The sequence below is a fragment of the Bos mutus genome, chromosome 6 (genome assembly GCF_027580195.1).
Source record: "Bos mutus isolate GX-2022 chromosome 6, NWIPB_WYAK_1.1, whole genome shotgun sequence".
Classification (NCBI taxonomy): Eukaryota; Metazoa; Chordata; class Mammalia; order Artiodactyla; family Bovidae; genus Bos; species Bos mutus.
Window position 1 is genome coordinate 3,101,765 of NC_091622.1, and position 25,495 is coordinate 3,127,259.

The following is a 25,495-nucleotide window of genomic DNA, read 5'->3' on the forward strand; positions in this document are numbered from 1 at the left end:
GAATTTACCCACTGTAATTACTTTATTGGCTGCCTGATGAATTTCTGCTATAAGGGTTAAAGTTCCTGAAATATTGGCAGGTCTTGATACATGAGAATTATCACAACATCATTCAGAAAAATATTTTTTATTTAATTTTCTTGAACTGTAGTTGACTAACAATGTTGTGTCAACAGAAAAATCTTGATAGGAATTAATACTACCTGTGAAAATTAGAATGTAGGTAATATTGACTAGAAGAAAATTCCACTTGGATAGAACTTACTGTAAAGTATGTTGATGAATCAGTTCATTATTCTATGAATTATTAGATGCCAATTTTTCCTTCTTTCTGTGACTTACCTACTGCTTTTCTTTGAATCTATGATGTCATAGAATGTAAGTTGCAATGTTATTTTATGGATCACCAAGAAAAAAAAAATGCTTCTAGTAAAAAAATGACATACAATCAATTGTAATTAAATTTCAGAATATTAAAATATTTTTAAAGTCCTCATTTTTGAATCAATAAAATATAGTAGGTAAAGAACTTTGCCTAAATTGATTAGTACAAATGATCAGTGCAATCACTTTATTCAGCTATCTTTTTGAGAGAATTAACAGAAAGAAGTGATAGTTGATTTAATTAAAATGTTAGTATGCAAGTATATAGACAATTCAATTATCTTCATAGTATAGAAGAAACCAAATATTGGTCATAGATTTGCTCTTGATTTGAAATGGGAATGTACTCAAGGAAATAGGCTACAAATTTAGAGCATTCGTTATAAAATTCTGTCAGAATAGATTCTGTATGACAATGATCTTAAAATTACTTGGTAAATATTTGAACATTTTTCTGCAGATTTCGTCCTGTTAAACACTCTTTAAACATTCAACAAACATGTAATGTTATTTTGCAAAAGTGTAATGCTATGTATGTATTACATGGTATAATGAAAAGAGCTTTGTCATTGTACTACTATCATTTTTATTGTAATCACTACCACTCCCTTCGTATCTCCTTTCAAACAGGAGTAGGTATAGCTAGAGAGAAGGGCTAGGATGAACACCACTGACCTTCTATCATCCATGACAAAGGTCTCTGTTCATCCCGCCCCACCCCTGAAATCCCAGGCTTGGCATTAGACCCCTTCTCAATACAGCACATCAGAAGATCAGACTTCACCCCATGAAGTAAAGCTAATTCCTATCTTGAGACTGGGCAGTTTTTCCCCAAAATAGGAGAAACATTCATTTATATGCATTTAAATACTATGACAAATGAACACAGAGGTGGTATGAAATGTTCCCAGGTATCACTTTGCTAGGGTAACTGTTCCTCATTCACCCCTTTGTTTAAGGTCTACCTAGAGCTTTTATTTCCTCAGGTACACATATCAATGAATTTAGAATGAGGTTTATATCCAAGTAAGGTCTGTGGTATAACCCAACCCTTCTTACCCAAGGAAACTGCATAGCTGCCACTCTCCACTAGCATTATATATTGCTGGAAATAAATCAACTGTGCAGAGTATTGCAACAAGAAGTTCAAAATCTCAGTTGAGCCTTAAATGTTGCTCAGAAATTCTCAGGCTTGGGGACTCCCAATTCCTCTCCTCTTAGAAGCTATTTCAATTTGCCACCCTTCTCTTCCAGCCTCCTACCTCATACCCTCAGCCTCAGTGGACTCCCCCTTCTTTCTGAAAGGAGTAAAAGCCACTAAGGTATTTTTTAAATTGAAGTAGAATTGATTTACAATGTTGTGTTAGTTTATGGTGTACAGCAAGGTAATTCAGTTATATGTTGGAGAAAAGAAAACAAAAGTCGCTGAATCGTGTCCTACTCTTTGTGCTCCCATGGACTATACAGTCCATGGAATTCTCCAGGCCAGAATACTGGAGTGGGTAGCCTTCCCTTCTCCAGGGGATCTTCCCAGCCCAGGGATCAAGCCCAGGTCTCCCGCATTGCAGGCAGATTCTTTACCAGCTGAGCCCCAAGGGAAGCCCAAGAATACTAGAGTGGATAGCCTATCCCTTCTCCAGTGCATCTTCCTGACCCAGGAATCAAACCAGGGTTTTCTGTGTTGCAGGTGGATTCTTTACCAACTGAGCTATCAGGGAAGCCCTCAATTATATTTATATGTATATACATAAAGAAAGAAAGAAAGAGATTATTTTCCTTATGAGGGCTTCCCAGGTGGCACTAGTGGTAAAGAACTTGCCTGCCAATGCAGGAGAGGTAGGAGACACGGGTTCAATCCCTGGGTTGGGAAGATCTCCCAGAGAAGGAAATGGCAACCCACTCCAGTATTCTTGCCTGGGAAATCCCATGGACAGAGGAGCCTGGCGGGCTATAGTCCATGGGGTCGCAAAGAGTCATAGAGAGAGATTCTTTTCCTTATAGGTTATTACAAAACATTTAGTATAGTTCCTTGTTCTATATGGTAGATCCTTGTTGGTTATCTATTTTATATCAAGTAGTGTGTATATGTTAATCTCAAACTCCTAATTTGTCCCTACCTCCTCTTTCCCCTTTGGTAACCATGAATTTACTTTCTATTTCTGTGAGTCTATTTCTGATTTGTAAATAAGTTCATCTGCATAAATTTTAAGATTCATATATCAGATTTGTCTTTCTCTGTCTGCCTTTCTTCACTTAGTATAATCATCTCTAGGTCCATCCATGTTGTAAAAATAGAGTTACCAGATAATCCTGAAATGTCACTCCTGGGCATGTATCTGGAGAAAATATTAATTTAAAAAGATACATGCACCCCAATGCTCATTGCAGCACTATTTACAATGGCCAGAACATGAGAGCAAACTAAATGTCCATTGACAGAAGAGTGGATTAAAAAAGATGTGGTGGCAATATTATTCAGCCATAAAAGGAAGGAAATAATGCTGTTTACCATAGGGTATTTATTTTCTTTCACAGCCCTCATTTTGGCAGTGGGTCCTCCAGCCTAGCTGATCCAGACTCCAAGCATTAAGTCATACCAACCCACTGAATTTTCCCAGTTGATGCCCCAAATACTATGTCACAGACAAGCTATTGCCATTGTCCTCTCCTGAGATGCTGACTGACTTAATCCATGAGCATAGATCCCATGAGTTGTTGTTTCCTTATCAAGTTCTGAGAAGCTTGTTACACAACAGAAACATAACCAAAAACACCAGTTTGTTCAACAACTCACTTTTCTTAATTCAACACTTAAAACAAAAACAACTCCTCGCCCTTATCCACCCTTGTCAGAAATTCTCTAGCTGCCGTGTCTGTCTTGGCCAGGAATGAAGCCTTTCACTCCAGTCTTCTCACTGTGCCTCAAGTGGCCCACTGGAACCTACTTTTGCCTGTGTCACCAATGGCTACACCTGGGGACAGAATTCAGACTTTATGATGCATTTGTCTCATTTGACCATCCTCTCCTTTGACTTTTTTATTCTCCTTTGACTTTTCTAACTACACTTCAGGTGGTTCTCTTTTCTTACTTGCTGTTTGTCAGCCTTCTTCCCCAGGATTTGCATCTCCATCTCCTTCTTAGGTGTCTCTCTCCCTAGGATCCTGTTATATCAATGAGCCAGTGATGGCCCCTGAGTATTAGCCTAAAATGGTGCCCATACTGTTTACTTCTTCATAGCAGACCAAGACACCAATGCCAGACTGCACCAATCTCAAATTCTCACACATCTAGTTGTTTTAATACAGTCCAAATAAATATATTTTTAGTTATTTAGAGCCTACCTACGTTATATACTCTGAGAAACTGCACTCAACATCTGCTAACCATGAATGACAAATCCTGCAGCGTTGAAACACTATCATCTGATGCTGCCCTTCAGACCTCTCTGACCCAAATCTCCCCATCTTGCTGGTGAGTGGCATTTTCTAAATGTCTCTAAACCACTCTCTATTTTCTTCTTCTCCCCAGGGGTTTCCTTGTCCCATCCTCCTTCTAAGTGGTAGCCCATACTGCTATCTCTGGGAGGTGTCTTACTGAGAGAAACTTCCCTGTCATGCAAGCCTGTTCAAGACCAGCCAAATAAAACGTGTGCACCATGCTTTTCCTGCTACTGTCTCTTCCTTGATCAGCTCTGAAATTCCCACATTTAACAGAGCTCTTAATCTATATATTTTTTCACGTTGAAGCATAGTCATACCCTCTGCCATCAGCGACTCTCTTGTACTCCATGTGAAGTGCAGACCTCTCCCAGATCTCCTTGGCAAACGTGCTGCACAGCTAGTGGACATGATCCAAACCCGGGCCATCATCTCAGCCCCTCAAGCCAGAACCTGAGGATCATTCCCGGCATTTCCCTTTCTTACACACACTTAGATTCAACTGGTCTCAAGGGTGATGGGTCAGTTGACAACTGGTCACACATCGGCGTTGATTTCACAGCATGATATCTCTCAAACGTGTTCTTTTATATCCATCAAGCTCTAGTTAGTTCTCTACTGAATGGTCCTTCTGCCACCAGCTGCTGTCACAGTAGTTCAGTGATAAAACTGCTCAGCTGAAATCATCTAGTTGCTCTCCAGAGCCTTCAAGAAAAGTGCGAACAGTGTTCTTTTGAACAAACGTTTTCAGTGTGATCCTCTGCCCACTTCCCAAACTTTGGTTAAACTGAGCTGTCTTCAGGTCTCCAAATGTTGCTGTTTATCACCTCTGTGTCTTCTCCCCTACTCCTTACTTGCCCACCCCCTCCATCTGCTGGTTTAACTTGCACCAATTCTTTCAACTTCAGTTCAAGTATCTTCTCAACTACAAAGCCCTCTCCTAGATCTATCTCTCATCTCTACAGATTGCCCCCATGGTCTGAATTTGTATTTATATTCCTATTTTTATTCCTACTGCACTCTGAGTTTATTTCAAACACAATATATTGCAGACAGTTATATATTACACAGATCTACAGCTATACTGTAATCTCTGGAAGGCAGTAACTCCTTTTTTTTTTTTTTTTCACTTCTTAAAGCTTAGAGTCTAGAATAATATCTGGTGTTTCATAAGATACTGAAAACAGTTCTGTTGAGGGATTGAAGAATGAGAAGTAGAATAGGCCTATATAAATTATGAACATCACAAATCAAGTCCACTTGTTCATCTCAAACATTAAAAAATATCTTTAACATTTGTACCTATGATGATTATTATCATTTTTATACATATGAATCACACATGTATACCTTTTTTACATATGATTACTAGACTCTTCTTGATTCTTCTTAAACTTTTTGATTTTCCTAAATGTTGAATTCTGCTTTTACCATTCAGTGTAGGCTTGAGTAATGGACCTCGCTGCCTTTGAAAATGAATATAATGTCTAGTAACGAAAGTGTCTCATAACTTTTTCTACTTGCTGAATAATATACTTTAAAAAGCTGGAGTATCCATTAGCATAAAAGTAAGAAGATGGTAACAGATGGATTTTTGAAGAGCATTCAACCATATTCACTTTTGATTCTGAGCTTATGCTTTGAACCATTCTCTAAACATCCTTTTTAAAGACTTAAAAATAAACTGACATACCAAAAATAAATAAACTATTTCCTTTTCATTTCCACTTAAATATAGCAAGCTATATTTAGACTTAAAACTAGATTTAATATTTTAGCTGTAAAAATTCACTAAGAAATGGAAATTTATCTTAAAATAATATTGAGGTGATAATTATCAACATTTTTATGAGGAGTTTTAACCTACAAAAGGGAACAATATATGACTTTTTGTGAATTTTTTTGATAAACATTGTGTCTCTAAAGGATTCCATGTTCTCATTTTTTATATTTTTTGTAATAAAAGTCTTAAATAATGTAATTAGATATAGAATAATTTGCTTTAAGAAACACCACAACTTTTAAGAATGAATTAAATATTACTATAGAGTAAGCCTTCCTCAGTGATCAATGCAAAGAAATAGAGGAAAACAACAGAATGGGAAAGACTAGAGATCTCTTCAAGAAAATTAGAGATACCAAGGGAATATTTCATGCAAAAATGGGCTCGATAAAGGACGGAAATGGTATAGACCTAACAGAAGCAGAAGATATTAAGAAGAGGTGGCAAGAATACACATAAGAACTGTACAAAAAAGATCTTCACGACCCAGATAATCACTATGGTGTGATCACTCATCTAGAGCCAGACATCCTAGAATGTGAAGTCAGGTGGGCCTTAGAAAGCATCACTACAAACAAAGCTAGTGGAGGTGATGGAATTCCAGTTGAGCTATTTCAAATCCTGGAAGATCATGCTGTGAAAGTGCTTCACTCAATATGCCAGCAAATTGGGAAAACTCAGCAGTAGCCACAGGACTGGAAAATGTCAGTTTTCATTCCAATCCCAAAGAAAAGCAATTCCAAAGAATGCTCAAACTACTGCACAATTGTACTCATCTCACATGCTAGTAAAGTGATGCTCAAAATTCTCCAAGGCAGGCTTCAGCAATATGTCAACCGTGAACTTCCAGATGTTCAAGCTGGTTTTAGAAAAGGCAGAGGAACCAGAGATCAAATTGCCAACATCCGCTGGATCATGAAAAAAGCAAAAGAGTTCCAGAAAAATATCTATTTCTGCTTTATTGACTATGCCAAAGACTTTGACTGTGTGGATCACAATAAACTGTGGAAAATTCTGAAAGAGATGGGAATATCAGACCACCTGACCTGCCTCTTGAGAAATCTGTATGCAGGTCAGGAAGCAACAATTAGAACTGGACATGGAACAACAGACTGGTTCCAAATAGGAAAAGGAGTGTGTCAAGGCTGTATATTGTCACCCTGCTTATTTAACTTATATGCAGAGTACATCATGAGAAATGCTGGACTGGAAAAAACACAAGCTGGAATGAAGATTACCGGGAGAAATATCAATAACCTCAGATAGGCAGATGACACCACCCTTATGGCAGAAAGTGAAGAGGAACTCAAAAGCCTCTTGATGAAAGTGAAAGTGGAGAGTGAAAAAGTTGGCTTAAAGCTCAACATTCAGAAAACGAAAATCATGGCATCTGGTCCCATCACTTCATGGGAAATAGATGGGGAAACAGTGGAAACAGTGTCAGACTTTATTTTTGGGGGCTCCAGAATCACTGCAGATGGTGACTGCAGCCATGAAAATAAAAGATGCTTACTCCTTGGAAGAAAAGTTATGACCAACCTAGATAGCATATTCAAAAGCAGAGAAATTACTTTGCCAACAAAGGTCTGTCTAGTCAAGGCTATGGTTTTTCCTGTGGTCATGTATGGATGTGAGAGTTGGACTGTGAAGAAAGCTGTGCGCCGAAGAATTGATGCTTTTGAACTGTGGTGTTGGAGAAGACTCTTGAGAGTCAGTTGGACTGCAAGGAGATGCAACCAGTCCATTCTGAAGGAGATCAGCCCTGGGATTTCTTTGGAAGGAACGATGCTAAAGCTGAAACTCCAGTACTTTGGGCACCTCATGCGAAGAGTTGATTCATTGGAAAAGACTGTGATGCTGGGAGGGATTGGGAGCAGGAGGAGAAGGGGACGACAGAGGATGAGATGGCTGGATGGCATCACTGACTCGATGGACGTGAGTCTGAGTGAACTCCGGGAGTTGGTGGTGGACAGGGAGGCCTGGGGTGCTGCAATTCATGGGGTCGCAAAGAGTCGGACATGACTGAGTGACTGAACTGAACTGATAGAGTTATTAACAGTTGCAGGGTAGAGAAAGGTACAAAAATAACAGGAAATTATATTAACAATATTTCTTTCTTCTTTTTCTCCCCCCTTACCCAATATGAAGGGGAAACAAATAATGTTTATGACCATCAAATTTTTCTGCAGATCCATATAAGCTATTCTTCTACCCATGTATTTGTAATGTGTGCTTGTTAATGGCATTAACAGAGTTCAAAGTTCAAACGTGTTAGTGGAGACCTCCTCTATGGGCTTCGGTTCTCTGTAAGGACGCAAAAAACCTAAGTTCTTACCTGTTGCAAGAAAGTTTATTGACAATAAGGAAAGAAAGAACAGAAGAACACCTCAAGAGAGAGGTGGGTTCTGCCAAGGGAGGCAATGGCCCTGAAGAGCTGCGGTACAGAGATTTAAAGGCAATGGCCATTTGCCTAATCCAGGGAGTTGTTCACTGCCAGTCTTGATTGACAGCTGCAGGTTATATAACAAGATGCTCTACTGTAGCATGTCCTTCCATAACTCAGTCTGTTATAACTAGATGTATGTATTCATGGAATATTTATGAGCAGTTAATAAATCCAATGGCCACCGAAGGTTGCTTTAGTACATGATAGTGTGAAGTGTGGGCATGTCCCAGAGTAGGCAAAGTCCTGCCAGAAGGCTTGTGGGGAATTTTTCCAGCCTCCTGACTATTTGGAGTACTGATGGGGGTATGTTAGGGCGGGGCTAGTAAATTGCTTGTGGGGGTGGGATTAGGTGGCTATTGAATGTTTAGCTGAAGGGGCATCTCTCCTTGCTCTTAGCTAACTTCCTGCCTAATGAAAGGGAGTTCCAGATCTGCTAGTCAAAATATTTTGTTTTACAGACAAAAAAAGTAAAGACTAAAAAGATAAAATTGTATGCCTAAAACTATATGATTAATTTGGAATAAAACCTAGCTACAATCCAGGTATTTTGACAAATGATGAATATACAAATACATAGGAGATATGTGATTATATAACTATATGAATGTTTGCCACATGTAAGTATGTAGGTATTTTTAACATGAAGAATTACTTTGAGAAAAAAACTGGCATCAGTCACTGATTTATATTTAGTGCTTTAATTATTAGGGCATCAAAAAGAAAGATAGAGTTTTGCTTACTTAAGTAGCACAGTGCTCATCAGAAGACTATGAAATGTTTATAGTTTCCTCGTAACACCTCAAAGTTATAATTGAATTCCCTGAGAAAACGACTCTGTGCATGCAAATACTTTGGAGTAACTTTTTTAAAAAACTAGCTTTTGTTAGTTAAATTGCATATATTTCCCAATTATAAGTTAGTTCATTGTCTTAAGTCCTGAATCTACTAGATTCCAAGGAAATCAATGCATCAGTGAGCTCATAAAAATATGTTTAATACATAGAAATGGCCCTTTCCATACTTTTTAAGAATTAAAGATTTAAATTTATCATGATAGAAACAGTGGACAAAGAAACATTTACCCTTAGTGAATATAACAAAAATTCTCAGAGAAAAAAATACAACTAAAATATTTTCTTTCATTAATTTACTGCCACTATAATGGTTGAGATCACATATCATTTGAGATTATATCAAAGCACTTCAGTAACTAGTCTCCACAAATGGTAGTTGTTATTAAAAAGCAGCAATAACTTTGATAAAAAACAACAGACGTTCCTCAGAGAAAAGTTACCCCAGGCATTGTCTGGAGTGTTTTCTTATTCAATAATTTGTCTCAGGAGTTCCTGAGCAATTTTAACTTTTACCTTTATAGATATGCTTCCTTCTATAACTGATAAAGAACCATGAAAACTGGAAAATGGCCAGTTTAATTTTGTAACACACATAAAACCCAACTTAATTTCCCAAATGAGCATTTTGCAAATAGTGAGTGGGAAAAATACATAGAACAGAGGTGGACATTACTGTATCTATTCCCAGGGATAGTGTTGATACTTCCTCTGTTTGGATGACACTCCATCAAATAGAAGCAAAATTACACTATTATACTCTACAGAATTATAATGATTCATCTTGAATCCTTCCTGGAAAATTTGAAAATAAAAGCACAGTTATCTTCATATTTTCTTCTTTATGTAACATATTGTTGAAATTTTACAAATTGACAATTCTTTTCAAAAGAAAGGATTTCTAATGATGTATGGCAAATGTGTATTTAAAGAAGAAATTCTGACTCTCTTTTTGAGGCTTGCATGTTTGTGCGTGTGGTGAGAACAGAAATGGTGGATTAAACACAATCTGCATCTCAAAGACATGCTCCTTTTACTTTTACTTTAATAATTACTTCCAACCTAAAGGTTCATATCATCAAAAGAAAAAACCCCGAAATTTGTGGAAAGAACAAATTACAATTTTCTTTCTAACATAAAAAAGCTTATTGCATAGACCAGCTGTATTTGTTTTTGGAAGATAGTGTTAGGGCTCATGGTGGGCCACCTCAAAATGTGCCAAGATGGCATGTTTGTTACCTCTAATTAAAGTCACTTCAATGACCGATGTGAGACTTCCCTTGTGGTCCAGTGGTTAAGACGTAGCCTTCCAGTGCAGGGGGTGCAGGTTTGATCCCTAGTGGGGGAGCTAGGATCCGCATGACTACTGGTCAAAAAACCAAAACGTAAAACAGAAGCAATATTATAGCAGATTCAATAGACTCTAAAAATGGTCCTGATCAAAAAAATCCTTAAAAAAAAAAAAGACCAGTGTGAGAGAGACACTCTGACTCTTCTTTCTGTCTCTCTGGAATCAAGAAATAATCTCTCCTGCAACAGGTCCTCTCCCCTCCTGTGGAGGCAGAAAGACATCTTCATCACCAGAGATAGGAAATCTGGGCAGAGAAGCCTGCATAATGCTTCCCTGGTGGCTCAGATGGTAGAGCATCTGCCTGCAATGTGGGATACCTGGGTTCAATCCCTGTGTCACTCCAGTACTCTTGCTTGGAAAATTCCTTGGATGAACGAGCCTGGTAGGCTACAGTCCAGGTTGTCACAAAGAGTTGGACACGACTGAGCCTGTATAAACAAACCATATTATTTCTTGTATTTACTGCTCCAAGCACAAACTCTATTTAGATGCCTTACTAATTAAGCACCCAAAGCCTAAATTCCCTTGTCCTGCTCACAAATTTATTGTTTGTCTAAAAAGTGTAAAAGCTGCCTGCTTTAGCCACTTCTGAGGTCTCATTTCTACAAGTTCTCCATGCAAATGAATTAACATATACTTCTTTTTCTCCTGTAAATCTACCTTGTGTTCATTTTATCATTAGTCCAGCCACAAGGACTCCAGAAGTGAGAGGGGGAACATTCCCCCTCCCAGACAATAGTCACAAGGGGCCTTTTTTGGAAGTTGTTTTAAAGCCCATGTGCCCCAGAAGTAGGCGTGTATTGTAACTATACAGGGGATAGAAGGGTAGAAATGTACATGGCAGGTATGGCAGTATACAGTATAGATGCTGGAGTTAAGGAAATCTAAGAACCAAGCTTTCTTTTCTCCCCAGGCGTAGCTTCTTGACACTTTCATCTTTCCTTTCACCCACCACACAAGCCTATGGGCATTTTCAAAATGCCTGCTGTGTTAAAATAGTGACAAATGAAATAGGATGTTTATATTCATGAGCTCTTGGATGGCTCTGGCTGCTGCAACAACAGTCCGTACAGGTCCCCTGAGTATCAAATACTAAAATTCAGCAGAAAGGGGCACAGGAATTTTTTTCTCTGACTTCTGGGGTAATAGTTAATATTTACTGCCCTCAGAAATTAGATTTACAAGTAACATTGCTCCCAAGGGACACAGTCCTCTCAGGGGACTGCACTCGTCCCTAGACATGGGATACTGTGACTGTCACACAGCAGCTTTCAGTTTTAAAGTGTGCAATAAGCACACCCCTTCTCAGACCTAGCTATGGTCAAAGACCCTGTTTGTGATCCTCTTCGTGTTACAGAAGAAAACTTGGTTCTGCTCACCCTCCCAAGTAAAGCCAGTCCACTGACACTAGGTTGCGGTGAAGGAACGTGCAGTGTTTATTGCAGGTGCCAGGCACGGAGAATGGGCAGCTCAAAATCAAATCCCAGATGGCTTTCAGGGAGAGGGTTTTAAAAGCAGTGTGACAGGGAGTGCTGCTGAGTGAGTGACCAGCTTATGCATGATTCTTGAATTGGTTGCCATCAATATTAAGTTTCAAGCATCATCAACCTTCTGGTTTCAAACTCCAGCGTCTATATTCTTACGATCATAAATTTTCATCTGGATCTGGTGGGGATCTGCTTCCTATAAAAACAACCTAGGAATGTGTCGGAGAAGGCGATGGCACCCCACTCCAGTACTCTTGCCTGGAAAATCCCATGGACGGAGGAGCCTGGTGGGCTGCAGTCCATGGGGTCGCTAAGAGTCAGACACGACTGAGCGGCTTTACTTTCACTTCTCACTTTCATTCATTGGAGAAGGAAATGGCAATCCACTCCAGTGTTCTTGCCTGGAGAATACCAGGGACGGGGAGCCTGGTGGGCTGCCGTCTATGGGGTCGCAGAGAGTCGGACACGACTGAAGCGACTTAGCAGCAGCAGCAGCAGGAATGTGTCAGCCCTTTGCCTGTATCTTTCAGGGACCTAATGATTCCGCCATGTGGTCCATTTATTCTAAATTGTTACCAATTCCCCAGTCCAACAGCTATTCTTTATTTCTACATCTTCACATTCCTAATTATTAGCTCTGAAGCAGCCTTTAGAGACTCAGAGACCTGGTAGCCTAAAAGAAAATACTTTTACTTCAAAGGATAGGGACACAGGGGTTTATTACCAGTTCATCCCTAATTTCTCTCTCTCTCTCTATCTCACACACCCACCCACCCACCCACACCCACACACACCCTCTCACACAGAGAAACCATAGGCTCCTGACAACTGATAACCAAAAATAAGGCAAATCTACAGGATGGATACAGATTTGGACATCTGGAGGACGGAAATCACGTTGAGCAGACACGGAGGACAAGTTTCGTTTGTTTGGTCTTTTTAACCTATGACAACTCTTTCCCTCCCCGTCGTCTGTAGCTGCCAGGCGCAGCCCGTGGAAGCCAGGGTTCGGCAGCAGCCTCCCCGCCTGGCGCCCACGCGCCGCCCGCGCCGCGCCGGGAGGAAGCCAGCCCCGCTCCGCAGGGTGCCTTGGCAACCCCGCGCCAGCGAAGGTTAGGCGACCCCCGCCCAGACGCCTCCCCGCTTCACTCTGGAAGGTGAGAGAAAGACCGGCGCTCTGCTTGCTTTGGGTTTTTATTATTTTTCTGTTTTCGAGCAAGGAGAAAACCTGGGCCTTGAAGAGTTCAAGGGGAGCCTGAGCTACGGCGCTGCTGCTCCCACGGCGGCCCCGAGCCCCACCTCCCTGCACAGCCTTGGCGGGAGACAGGGTGCCTCCTCTCCCCCGCCGATCCAAAGGTAGGGGGCGCCCCGAGCAGGTTCGGGGAGCAGGGCTGGGGAGCTCGGCGAGAGCGGCCCCTTTCTCTGGCGGCCCGAGTCCCTGCAGCCGCCGGGAGCAGGAACGGCCGCGATCCCGGGAGCCGAGGCGCCCCGAGGTGCCCATAGGGCCGGGCTTGACGTCAAGGGTCCGAGCTGAGAGCGGGCGCCTCTGGGGCGCGGAGGGAGAGGGAAGGATTCAGCGGCGCTTCTGTGCGAGTCCGGTGGCCGGGACGTGGGTGAGCAGAGCTGAGCAGGAAGAGCGTGTCTAAGGTCCCGCTGGCACTGGTGCAGGGAGGACGCGGCTCCCGGAGAGGGCGAGCCCTGGGAAGCCCGGCAAATTCGGAGCTGGGGTGCCGGGGGGTGCTCCAGGCGGGGACCCCGGACGCCGAGCACCTGCAGCCCCGCTCGCTGACGCCCGGGACCCCGCAGCGGCGCGCCCGGGTCTGCGCTCCGGGGGCAGGTATCCCGACACTTCCCAGAGCCTCGAATTCCTAGGCTGGGAATTCATCCCCGAGCTTGCGGACCTTTCAGTTATCTTTTAAAGGGACCGAACCACCCTGTTGGATGGAAGCCCAGAGACTTGCTGGGAGCCTGTGGAAATCTCCTAAGGCGCTCTCAGCGAAATTTGCCTCCCAAATGCAAATTTAAATTTCAGATTTCTCAAGAGAAAAGAAACTGATGTAAGAAATGGGGAGAGAGGGTGGCTCGTGCCTGCGTGTTTATCAGCTGAACGGAACAGTATTTCTTTACAATTCACATTTTGCCAGATTCTGGCTTTAAAAGTAGATCATGGGGATATTTGAGAACGTGAAACATAGCCATTTGTCCCAGGATCACAGCAAAGTGGGCAACAAGTGATATTTTATCATTGCTAGAGGGGAAACAATTGCACGTATTTAATTCTTTTGTGTGATTAGTAACCTTTTTGAGAAGAAAGATGTGTATTTCCGTAAGGCAGGAAAAGATCACAGCAAAGCGACTTTATTTAAGTGTATAAGCTCAGTCCTTGTATGTCCTCTGAGTTCCGTGCAGCTCCTCCCATTCTTTTTAAGAACTATCTATTGAAATACTCGTCTATTCACAAGATTCCATATGTCTTGGTGTCACATATAGATCAATTTTTATAAACAATTACAATATAACAAAATTACAGTGTCTTTACAAGATACTGCTTTTTCAAAAAACGTCACCACAGTTGGACCAGGAACTTTTGTTTCTTTAACTCGTAAGGCTAAGGATAAAAGTTTGATGTTTCAGCCTGGGAATTCTGAGCGGAGGAGGGGGGTTAAAACCAGGTATAAAAGAGTGAACAAAAATTATGCACCACAAAAGTTTTCACACAGTCAATATCAGATTTCTTCTAAAATAATATTTCATTTTAAAAACATTCTTTATTTCATAATTTCTCTAGTGATCTAAGATGAAGAGAAGTTCACATTTAATATTATTTTTATTATCTGTAAAATATTTATGCTGCATAAAATTGTACAACATTCATTACAACACTTGTTGAAAAGCAGATCGTTATTAAAGATATTTCCATTTCTATTATAGCCTTGTTTATTGTGCTTTTCAGGAAGAAAGAGAAATTAGGGGGTAAGTTTAAGGAAAGAAACCCTCTATGTTTTTTCACCTTTCATTTTAAAGTTATTCCTATAGTATAAATTTTTCAAGTAAAGAAACGGAAGACTTGAATCTTATTAGATAGAATTTTCCTGATGTGCAAAATGTTCCCAGGCTACAAGGAGACACTTTGAAAGGAACAGTTTAACATTCCCTCTTTGCCCCCTTCTCTCATTTGCAATATCCATTATTTAGTTGTGAGAAGTTATCCATCCAAGAAAAAATTTACAGAAGGTTCCTTTAGTGTCGAGCGTGATCTTAGGTGTTATGTGTGTACTTGGGGTGGAGTGGAGCTACAGGAAGAGCACAGAAAGTTTAACTACATAGTCACAGCAAAATAAAATGAATAAATGAATGGTGAATGAATGAAGGAATATGAGGTGAGAGAAAGCATAAGGGAAAAAAGATAATCTATCAGTAGGTACAAATAAACATTCATAGGATTCCCCAGAAATACAAGTATTCAAGCTGTAGTGAAAAAACGACATCAGGAAAATGCCTTTCTTTCTTTTATTCATCATCCATTGAGGGCCTTTCGTGTATGAGACAATTGTAGTTTGCAACAACTCATCAGAGACCTTAACACCTCAGAATATTCTTCACATCATACCTGTATCAGTTATCATTCTTCTGCCACAGCCTAGCAAAGCACCTAGCATATTAGATGTTCAATAAATGCTAGTTGAATGAATAAAGGAACAACTGATCTCTCTTAGCTATTCATTAACAAAAAAGGCCTCCCTTTTAAATAATGTGTAAATTAGTGTCTTTTAGAGAAGGATAGAAGTGTTGTCTTCAGTTTTGTCATGTCCAGTGAATATTCAGGGTGACATTTTTATGACACAGTGATTTTTTCCTTATTTATGTGCATATAATTATGTGCAAATATTTATGCGCATATATTATAATAGAATTGTACCAGCCACCAACTGTACAACCTGATGTACTTCTTTTTCATTTAAGTAAAAATGTTGTAAATATTTTTTACCTTTTCGGTTTTGTGTTCTTATGCGATAGCCTTTATCAGTGAAGATATTTGGGGGCAAACCTCAGACATATTGCAGACTTGGTTCCAGACCATTACAAGGCAAGTCACATGAGTTTCATTTTCCAGTGTATATAAAACTTATGTTTAAACTATAGTCTATTAAGCATGCAATAATATTATGTCTAATAAAACAATGTGTGTGCATGCATGCTAGGTAGCTTCAGTTGTGTCCGACTCTTTGCAAGCCTATGGACTGTAGCTTACCAGGCTCCTCTGTCCATGGGATTCTCCAAACCCCAAGGAGAATCCCATGAACAGAATCCCAAGGGCCTCATGGAGAATTCCATGGATAGAATCCCATGCCCTTCTCCAGGGGATCTTCCAAACCCAGTGTCTCTTATTATTCCTCCTGCATTGGCAGGCAAGTCTTTACCACTAGCACCATCTGGGGAGCCCCAAAACAATGTACATACCTTAATTAAAAATCCATTATTGCTTAAAAAAAAAAAGCTATCTGAGCCTTCAGTGAGTCATAGAGTTTTTGCTGTAAAGGGTCTTACCTCAGTGTTGGTGGCTGCTGACTGATCAGGGGAGTGATGGTTGCAGAAGGTTGGGGTGGCTGTGGCGGTTTTTTAAAGTAAGACACAATGAAATTTGTCCCATTAATTGTATCTTTTAGGAGTGATTCCTCTGTAGCAAACAATGCTGTTCATTAGTATTTTACCTGCAGTAGAACTCCTTTCAAAGTTGGAGTCAGTCCTCTTAAGCCCTGCTGCTGTTTTATCAACTGAAGTTGCATCATATTCTAAATCCTTTGTTGTCATTTCAACAACCTTCACAACATTTTGACTGGGAGAAGATTCCATTTTAAGAAACCATTTTCTTTGCTCATTCATAAGAAGCAACTCCTTACCCCTTAAAGTTTTATCATGAGATTATAACAATTCAGTTAGTTCTTCAGGCTCCACTTGCTATTTCCTCCACAGGTGCAGTTACCTCTTCCACTGAAGTCTTGACTCCTCACAGTCATCATTATGGTTGAAATGATCTTCCCAACTCCTGTTCATATTGACATGTTGACTGTTCTCATGAATCACAAATATTCTTAACAATATCCAGAATGGTGAAACCTTCTAGGTTTTTCAATTGACTTTGCCCAAATCCATCAGAGGAATCATTATCTATGGCAGCTATAGCTTTACAAAATTCTCTATCTTAAGTAATAAGACTTGAAAGTTGAAATTACTCTTTGATCTGTGGGCTGCAGAATGGATGTCATGTTAGCAGGCATGGAAACAACATGAATTCTCTTACATCTCATCAGCCTTTTGGGTGACCAGTTGTATTGTCAATGTGCAGTGATATTTTAATAGGAACTATTTTTTTTTTTTCTGAGCAGTAATCTCAACAGCAGGTGTAAAAAATTTGGTAGGCTGTGTTGTCAATAGACATGTTTTGTTGTTCCATTTATTAAGCACTGACAGAATAGACTGAGCAGAATTCTTAAGGGCTCCAGTATTCTCTGAATAATAAACATGCATTGGCTCAATTTAAAGTCACTAGAGCATTAGCCCTTAACAAGAGAGTTAGCCTGTCCTTTGAAGCTTTGGAGCCAGGTACTGACTTGTCCTCTCTAGCTATGGAAGTCCTAGAGGGCATCTTCTTCCAATATAAGACTGTTTTGTCTACACTGAAAAACTGTTAAGTGTAACCACCTTCATTATTTATATGAGCTAGATCTTCTGGGTTACTTGCTGCAGCTTCTACATCAGTACTTGATGCTTCCCTTTGCACTTTGAGGTTATAGAGAAGGCTTCTTCTTTTCTTAAACCTCATGAGCCAATCTCTGCTAGCTTTAGACTCTTCTGCAGCTTCCTCACCTCTCTTAGCCTTGACAGAATTGGAGAGAATTAGAGCCTTGGTCTGGATTAGGGTTTGGTTTAAAGGAATGTCACTGGTTTGATCTTTCATCCAGACCATTAAAGCTTCCTCTGTATCTATAGTAAGGCAGTTTCTTTACTAATCATTCATGTATTAATTTTCGTGCCTGGAGAATCCCAGGGACAGGGGAGCCTGGTGGGCTGCCGTCTATGGGGTCACACAGAGTCAGACACGACTGACTGAAGTGACTTAGCAGCAGCAGCATGTATTAACTGTAGTAGCATTTTTAATTTCCTTCAAGAACTCCTTTGCATTCACAAGTTGCCTAACTATTTGGCAAAAGAAACATAGGTTTCCGCCTATCTGGGCCTTTGACATGCCTTGCTTACTAAGCTTAATTGTTTCTAGCTTTTGATTTAAAGTGAAAGACCCGAAACTCTTCTTTTCACTTGAATGCTTAGAGGCCATTGTAGAATTAACAACTGGCCTAATTTCAACATTGTGTCTCAGAGAGTAGGGAGGCCTGAGGAGAGGGGGAGAGAAGGGGGAACAGACACAATGTGTGTGGATTAAGTCACATCTTATATGGTTACAGTTCCTAGTGTCCCAAAACAATTGCAATAGTACATCAACAATCACTGACCACAGATCAACATAACAAGTAGTCATGAAAAATTCAAACTATCAAGAGAATTACCGAACGTGGCGCCGAGACACAAAGTAAGCATGTGCTGTTGGAGAAATGGTGCTGATGTCCTTGCTCTGTGCAGGGTTGCCACAAACCTTCAGTTTGTAAAAACACACTGTAAGTGAAATAAAGTGACGGACTCATTTTATAATGAGGCCTGATCATAATTTAAAGTTGAAACGTGGTAAATTATCACAGTTGCCTATGTAGGTACTCTTCATTTCATTTTGGGGCCCTTTGTAACCTTGTCTAATTTCAGTGGTTCTAATATATGTGTATATGTAAATATACATACATACATATATGCATATATATTCAATATTCTATATATTCATACATTGAATATTAAATATATATGAATATAGAATATAAATGGACATTCAATGTTCAATGTATTAATATATCTGTATATATTCAATACATAAATATATACATATATTATTGTATACATTGTATATATAAAACGTTTATACATATGTACATATATGTATGCATGTATGTTTGCATATACACATATACTACAACCATGGCTCAGATGGTAAGGAATCTGCCTGCAATGCAGGAGACCCAGGTTCCATCCCTGAGTCAGGAAGATTCTGTGGAAGAGAAAATGGCAACCTGCTCCAGTATTCTTGCCTGGAAAATTCCATGGGCAGAGAAGTCTGGTGGTTTACAGTCCATGGGGTTGCAGAGTCAGACTAAGCACACATATATACACATATAGTTGTACTCTATGCTAAATTTGTCCATGTCCCCCAGATGACTCATTTCTGTTATTTTAAAAGCTGAGAAAATTAAACTACTTTTGTAAATTGATTAAGTAACATATTTATTTAGCATCTACTATGTACAACATACTCTATTAAGCATCATTAAAATCATGAAAATAATTGAGACATTTTCCCTTTTCTCCATCAGAGTGTCACAGAGAGAACTGACCATGCACTGGAGGCACCCTGAATTTTAGACTCATGCCACATTCTTCTGTCATCACCAATAGTGCTGCTTCTTCTCTTACTAAAAATTTGGGACAGTAATTTTTACTCTCGAGATGTTTTACCCTACAATTACATGTCCCCAGAAAACACAAAGCCATTATAGAGTATACTGTCCAGTTTCTCTTCTGTCCTTGCCTTGGTTGCAGGGGGGACAATCAGTAGCTACTGATGTACAACTAAAGAGGACTGTTTGCAAAAAGTGAATCCAGAGAAGAACAGCTGAGTATAAAGGAATCATAGTAACAAGCAGCCTTACAGACTGTGAGTGTAAATAGGATAGGGAAGAAGCCAGATGGAGCCAGGGGGTCACTGGAGCTCAGGAAACGAGGCAGGAATGCCAGTCGAGGCTGCTCTGATTAGAAGCTCATGGAACTGTCCAGGGGAGCGGCAGGAAGCCCATTGACTGGGAATATGATGAGTGGGATGATTTAGTAAGCCTGGTGAGTCACTATCGTACCTACCAGAAATCTTTTTCAACTTGAGACAATATCAGCGTAAATTATTGATTAACACCTAAGAATAAATGAATAAAATCCTGAACTTTTGAATTCATTTATCTTTAAAAGGGGCTTCCCTGGTGGCTCGGCTGGTAAAGGATCCGCCTGCAATGTGGGAGACCTGGGTTTGATCCCTGGGTTGGGAAGATCCCTGGAGAAGGGAAGACAACCCACTCCAGTATTCTGGCCTGGAGAATTCCATGGACAAAGAGTCGGACATGACTGAGTGATGTCTCACTTTAAAGGAATGCAATTGGCCTTCAGAAATTTAATAATGTAGGATCTGTTATAGAAGTTGTGAAAAAAACTTTTGAATTTCTCATAGTACAACAATGCTTATATCATGCTATTTGAAAATTGCTGTATGTATACTTGAAAAGTTATTTATGACAAAGGTATGTGAACAATAAGATTTGCCCTTTGGAAATTTATTGGCCCAGGATCTATATATCCCTTATAAATAGAAGATAATTATTTACTATTAATTTAAATATATATGTATTTTTATAGTTTTAAACATAATTACCCAACTATAGATCTAGAAATAGATTGATAAACTTACAGTGATTTTTTAAAGATATATGTACCTAAAATATATGTATCTCCATATATATCCATATATATATATATATTTCTGTCTATCTATCTATATCAGGATATCTGTTACAAGGTATACTCATCAGAATTAACTAGCTGTTGCTATCCTGAGTATTCTATAGGATATTCTTGTTTAGAAAAAAATGGGAAGTGCTTGCTTTTTTAAAGGGGAGAAGGTTTTCCTTTTGCCTCTTCTTGATATATTATAGGCAATTGTGTACTTCATTAGACAATAATGTCAAATCTGTAATATATAACAGTAAATAAGTAATATCATTGTGGTATTAATATTATTAATATCCTTGAGGTGACAAAATTTGTGGTATGTTATATTAGTATCCGGAGAAGGCAATGGCACCCCATTCCAGTACTCTTGCCTGGAGAATCCCATGGACAGAGGAGCCTGGTAGGCTGCAGTCCATGGGGTTGCTAAGAGTCAGACGCGACTGAGCGACTTCACTTTCACTTTTCACTTTCATGCATTGGAGAAGGAAATGGCAAACCACCCAGTTTTCTTGTCTGGAGAATCCCAGGGACAGAGGAGCCTGTTGGGCTGCCGTCTATGGGGTCGCACAGAGTCGAACACGACTGATGCGACTTAGCAGCAGCAGCATATTAGTATCACTTCTTTATGCTATAATATCTTCCTTAAACAAAATGAATTTATTCAGTCTTTTTAAGGCTGAAATATATTTTCAATCTTTAAATTAAAAAATAAACAAGTAAATTTTGTTTTTAAATAAACCAGCAGCTAGCTGGTCAGTGGTTTAATTCATGATAATCTGCAGGTCTCAGAGAACTGAGACTTGATCACAGGATGATTTTGCTGTCAAGATTGTGTTCACGTAAACATTTACTGAGTGACTACTCTGTACATGTAGGTCCTATGATAGTGTATCTACACTTGAGAAGCTCAAATCTGAAGATTTTATGAACTTGATATATTTGGGATATTAGACTCTGGTTTGAATTTATTTTCCCACATATATTTACTTAACAGTACCATGATGAAGTTACTGTGCCATGTTTTATGGTCGATATCACAGTGAGTAAAGGACAGTTTCTGCTTTCCCATTGGTTATACATAAATAAGATAAACTAGTTTTTATTATACTTGCAGTACAAAGCAAATTATGTCATATAGTATCAGATTCTATAAACAGAAATATGTGGGGATTCAAAGGAGATCATATCCAATTAAATAGATCAAGGAATAATTTAGGGCAGGTTACTTTCAAGTTTGACCTTGATTGATGTAGGATAGAAAGAAACATCTAAGATATGACTACAACATGTATCTCCACTAGAAAAAGTATTAATTAGCTATTATAATTAGATATCTTGAAGTTCTTATCCACATTTTCCTTTTCCTTCCCTTACATTTTTCCTACATAAGTGAAAAAAAAAGGCCTACCTTTTTTTTTTGGTCTACTGTTTTAACATGAATCAATGCATCATAGAAATGAGGATAGATTTAAACTTACTATAATTGTTATGGCTGATATTTGCACTGTACTTGGTGCCAGGTAAAGACTTCACTAAACTTTCTTAGTAAATTAATAAGGTAACAGGAGAAAATGGTAAAATTTTGCTTCCTTCTCAATGGATTACTTTATAGTTGTCATGATTTTTTTTTTTTTTTTAGTTCCTAACTAGTGTCTTTCTATTCCAAGCAGGAGTATAATATGGATTCAGAGCTCAAGGATTATTATAACAAAACATCTGCTGGCGAGAACAATACTGCTGCTCTTCGGAACTCTGATTTCCCAGTCTGGGATGACTATAAAAGCAGTGTTGATGACTTGCAGTATTTTTTGATTGGACTCTATACACTTGTAAGTCTTCTTGGTTTTATGGGGAATCTACTTATTTTGATGGCTCTCATGAGGAAGCGAAATCAGAAGACTACAGTCAACTTCCTCATAGGGAACCTGGCCTTCTCTGATATCTTGGTTGTGCTGTTTTGCTCACCTTTCACACTGACCTCGGTCTTGCTGGATCAGTGGATGTTTGGCAGGGTCATGTGTCACATTATGCCTTTCCTTCAATGTGTGACAGTTCTGGTTTCCACTTTAATTTTAATATCCATCGCCATTGTCAGGTATCATATGATAAAACACCCTGTATCCAATCATTTAACAGCTAACCATGGCTATTTCCTGATCGCCACTGTCTGGACACTGGGTTTTGCAATGTGTTCTCCTCTCCCAGTGTTTCACAGCCTTGTGGAACTTCAGGAGACCTTTGGCTCAGCATTGCTGAGCAACAGGTATCTATGTGTCGAGTCATGGCCATCTGATGCATACCGAATTGCTTTCACTATCTCTTTATTGCTTGTTCAGTATATTCTGCCCTTAGTTTGTCTAACTGTAAGTCATACTAGTGTCTGCAGGAGTATAAGCTGTGGATTGTCCAACAAAGAAAACCAACTGGAAGAAAAAGAGATGATCAACTTAACTCTCCATCCTTCCCAAAAGAGTGGGCCCCAAGTGAAGCTCCCCAGCAGCCAGAAGTGGAGCTACTCATTCATCAGGAAGCACAGAAGGAGGTACAGCAAGAAGACAGCCTGTGTGCTGCCAGCCCCAGCCAGGCCGCCCCTGGAGAACCGCCCTGGAAGGCTTCCGGAGCACGCGGGCTCCAGGAAGAGTCCGCTCCCTTCATCCAGTAAGTTCATACCAGGGGTGCCCACCTGCTTCGAGGTGAAACCAGAAGAAAACTCAGATGTTCATGAGATGAGAGTAAACCAGTCTATCATGAGAATTAAAAAGAGATCTCGAAGTGTTTTCTACAGACTGACTATCTTGATACTAGTGTTTGCGGTGAGCTGGATGCCTCTACACCTTTTCCACGTGGTAACCGATTTTAATGATAACCTGATCTCAAACAGACATTTCAAGTTGGTGTATTGCATATGTCACTTGCTAGGCATGATGTCCTGTTGTCTTAATCCAATTCTGTATGGATTTCTTAATAATGGAATCAAAGCTGACTTAAGGTCTCTTATACACTGTCTGCATATGTCATAATTCTCAGTGTTTACTAAGGAGAAAAAAAGTGTGGTAATCACCTAAAATGTATTCATAGTAACTATGTATTTATAATCAACAAATTTTGTTAACATGTGGAATTTATGTATAAGAGCTGTGGATTTGGATGTCAGTTCATAATATATAGAAGATAATTTTAATGTGTTATATAAGATAAATTCATTTAGTTGTGTAAAGTCATTGTCAATCCAGTCTGTAATTTCATTTTAAAGAGTAGTTATATTACCTTCCATTTCAGCTTGTCTGTAAATCAATGAATTGTAAGTTCTTGCTTAAAATAAAAATTTTATTTAACCATCTCAGTATTTTTTGTTCAAAATTTTAAGTAAAAAAAAAATCTTATTTTTCCTAAGATATTTAATTTCAAATATGAGGACTATCTATTAGTCTTCATTTTTACTTCACAGATTTCTTAATATTTTACTTCTGAAAATACAGAAAAGTTTCAGTATGCCGAGAAAACCATAACTAAATGACAGATATATGTTGTTGTTCTTGTTTAGTCACTAAGTCATGTCTGACTCTTTGAGACTGCATGCTCCTCTGTCCATGGGATTTCCCACACAAGAATACTGGGTGGGTTGCTATTTCATTCTCCAGGGAATCTTCCTGACCCATGAATGGAACCCATCTCCTACATTGGAAGGTGGATTCTTTATCGCTATGTCACTAGGAAATTCCCCCTTGGATACAGGCCTAAGTCATAAATTTAATTGCCAACAGTGGGTACAGTTTTGGAACCTCCACAGGAAAATATTTATTTCCTATCATTGATGATTGCTCAAGTTACCAATTTATTATCACTATCCTAGTTGTTGTTCAGTTGCCAAGTCGTGTCCAACTCTGCAACCCCATAGACTGCTGCATGCCAGGCTTACCTGTCTTTAACTGCCTCCTGGGGTTTGCTCAAACTCATGTCCATTGAGTTGATGATACCATCCAACCATCTTATCCTCTGTTGACCCCTTCTCCATCTGCCCTCAATCTTTCCCAGCATCAGGGAAAAAGTTGTGTTTGTTTTGCTTTTCCAGTGAGTCAGCTCTTTGTATCAGTTGTCCAAAGTACTGATGGTTCAGCTTCAGCATCTGTCCTTCCAATGAATATTCAGGATTGATTTCCTTTAGGGTTGACTGGTTAGAACTCCTGCTGTCCAAGGGACTCTCAAGAAGCTTCTCCAGCATCACAGTTTGAAAGCATCAATTCTTTGGCACTCAGCCTTCTGTATGGGTCAACTCTCACATCTATTTATGATTTCTGCAAAAACCATAGCTTTGACTATATGGACTTTTTTTGGCAAAGTAATGTCTGTGCTTTTTAATACCCTGTCTAGGTTTGTCATAGCTTTTTTTCCAAAGAGCAAGCATCTTTCAATTTTAGGGCTGCAGTCACCATCTGCTGTGATTTTGGAGCCCAAGAAAATAAAGTCTGAGACTGTTTGAATTGTTTCCCCATCTATTTGCCATGAAGTGATGGGACTGATGCCATGATCGTATTTTTTTGAATGTTGGGTTTTAAGTCAGCTTTTTCACTTTTCTCTTTCACCATCAGGAAGCTCAGTGTTCCTCTTCACTTTCTGCCACTAGGGTGGTATCATCTGCTTATCTGAGGTTATTGATATTTCTAACTGTTGCTTTTTGACTTGCATACAGGTTTCTCAGGAGGCAGGTAAGGTGGTCTGACATTCTCATTTCTTTAAGAATTTTCCACAGTGGTGATCCACACAGTCAAAGGCTTTAACACAGTCAGTGAAGCAAAAGAGAATGTTTATTTGGATTTCTCTTGCTTTTTCTGTGATCCAGCAGATGTTGTCAATTTGATTTCTGGCTTCTTTGCCTTTACTAAGTCTAATTTGTATATCTGGAAGTTCTCAGTTCATGTACTGTTATAGCATAGCTTGAAGGATTACCTTGCTAGCATGTGAAATGAGCACAATTGTGCTGTAGTTTGATCATTCTTTAGTATTGCCCTTCTTTGGAGTTGGAATGAAAACTGACCTTTTGTAGTCCTGTGGCCACTGCTGAGTTTTTCCAAATTTGCTGGCATATTGAGTGCAGCATTT

General features: G+C 39.5%; 1 protein-coding gene and 1 pseudogene across 3 annotated transcripts; one reads left to right on the forward strand and one right to left on the reverse strand.

Annotated features, from left to right (window-relative positions):
• Positions 1 to 12,620: 12,620 nt before the first annotated feature.
• On the forward strand, positions 12,621 to 23,725 carry NPY5R (neuropeptide Y receptor Y5). Of its 3 annotated transcripts, none has more exons than XM_070372904.1 (3): positions 12,621 to 12,897; positions 15,758 to 15,827; positions 22,066 to 23,725. In XM_070372904.1, exon 3 carries the CDS (start codon positions 22,075 to 22,077, stop codon positions 23,413 to 23,415), a length of 1,341 nt encoding a protein of 446 aa, XP_070229005.1. In that variant the 5' UTR covers positions 12,621 to 12,897; positions 15,758 to 15,827; positions 22,066 to 22,074; the 3' UTR covers positions 23,416 to 23,725. The 3 variants fall into 3 exon arrangements, with proteins under 3 accessions (XP_070229005.1, XP_005892252.1, XP_070229007.1); XM_070372906.1 differs by lacking the exon at positions 12,621 to 12,897 and adding an exon at positions 12,918 to 13,353; XM_005892190.3 differs by lacking the exon at positions 15,758 to 15,827.
• Positions 13,258 to 18,270, reverse strand: LOC102274169 (tigger transposable element-derived protein 1-like; annotated as a pseudogene).
• Positions 23,726 to 25,495: the final 1,770 nt, after the last annotated feature.

What these genes read in the sequence shown, in the direction of transcription:
- NPY5R (XM_070372904.1), top strand. Translation starts at nt 22,075, where the DNA reads ATGGATTCAGAGCTCAAGGATTATTATAACAAAACATCTGCTGGCGAG.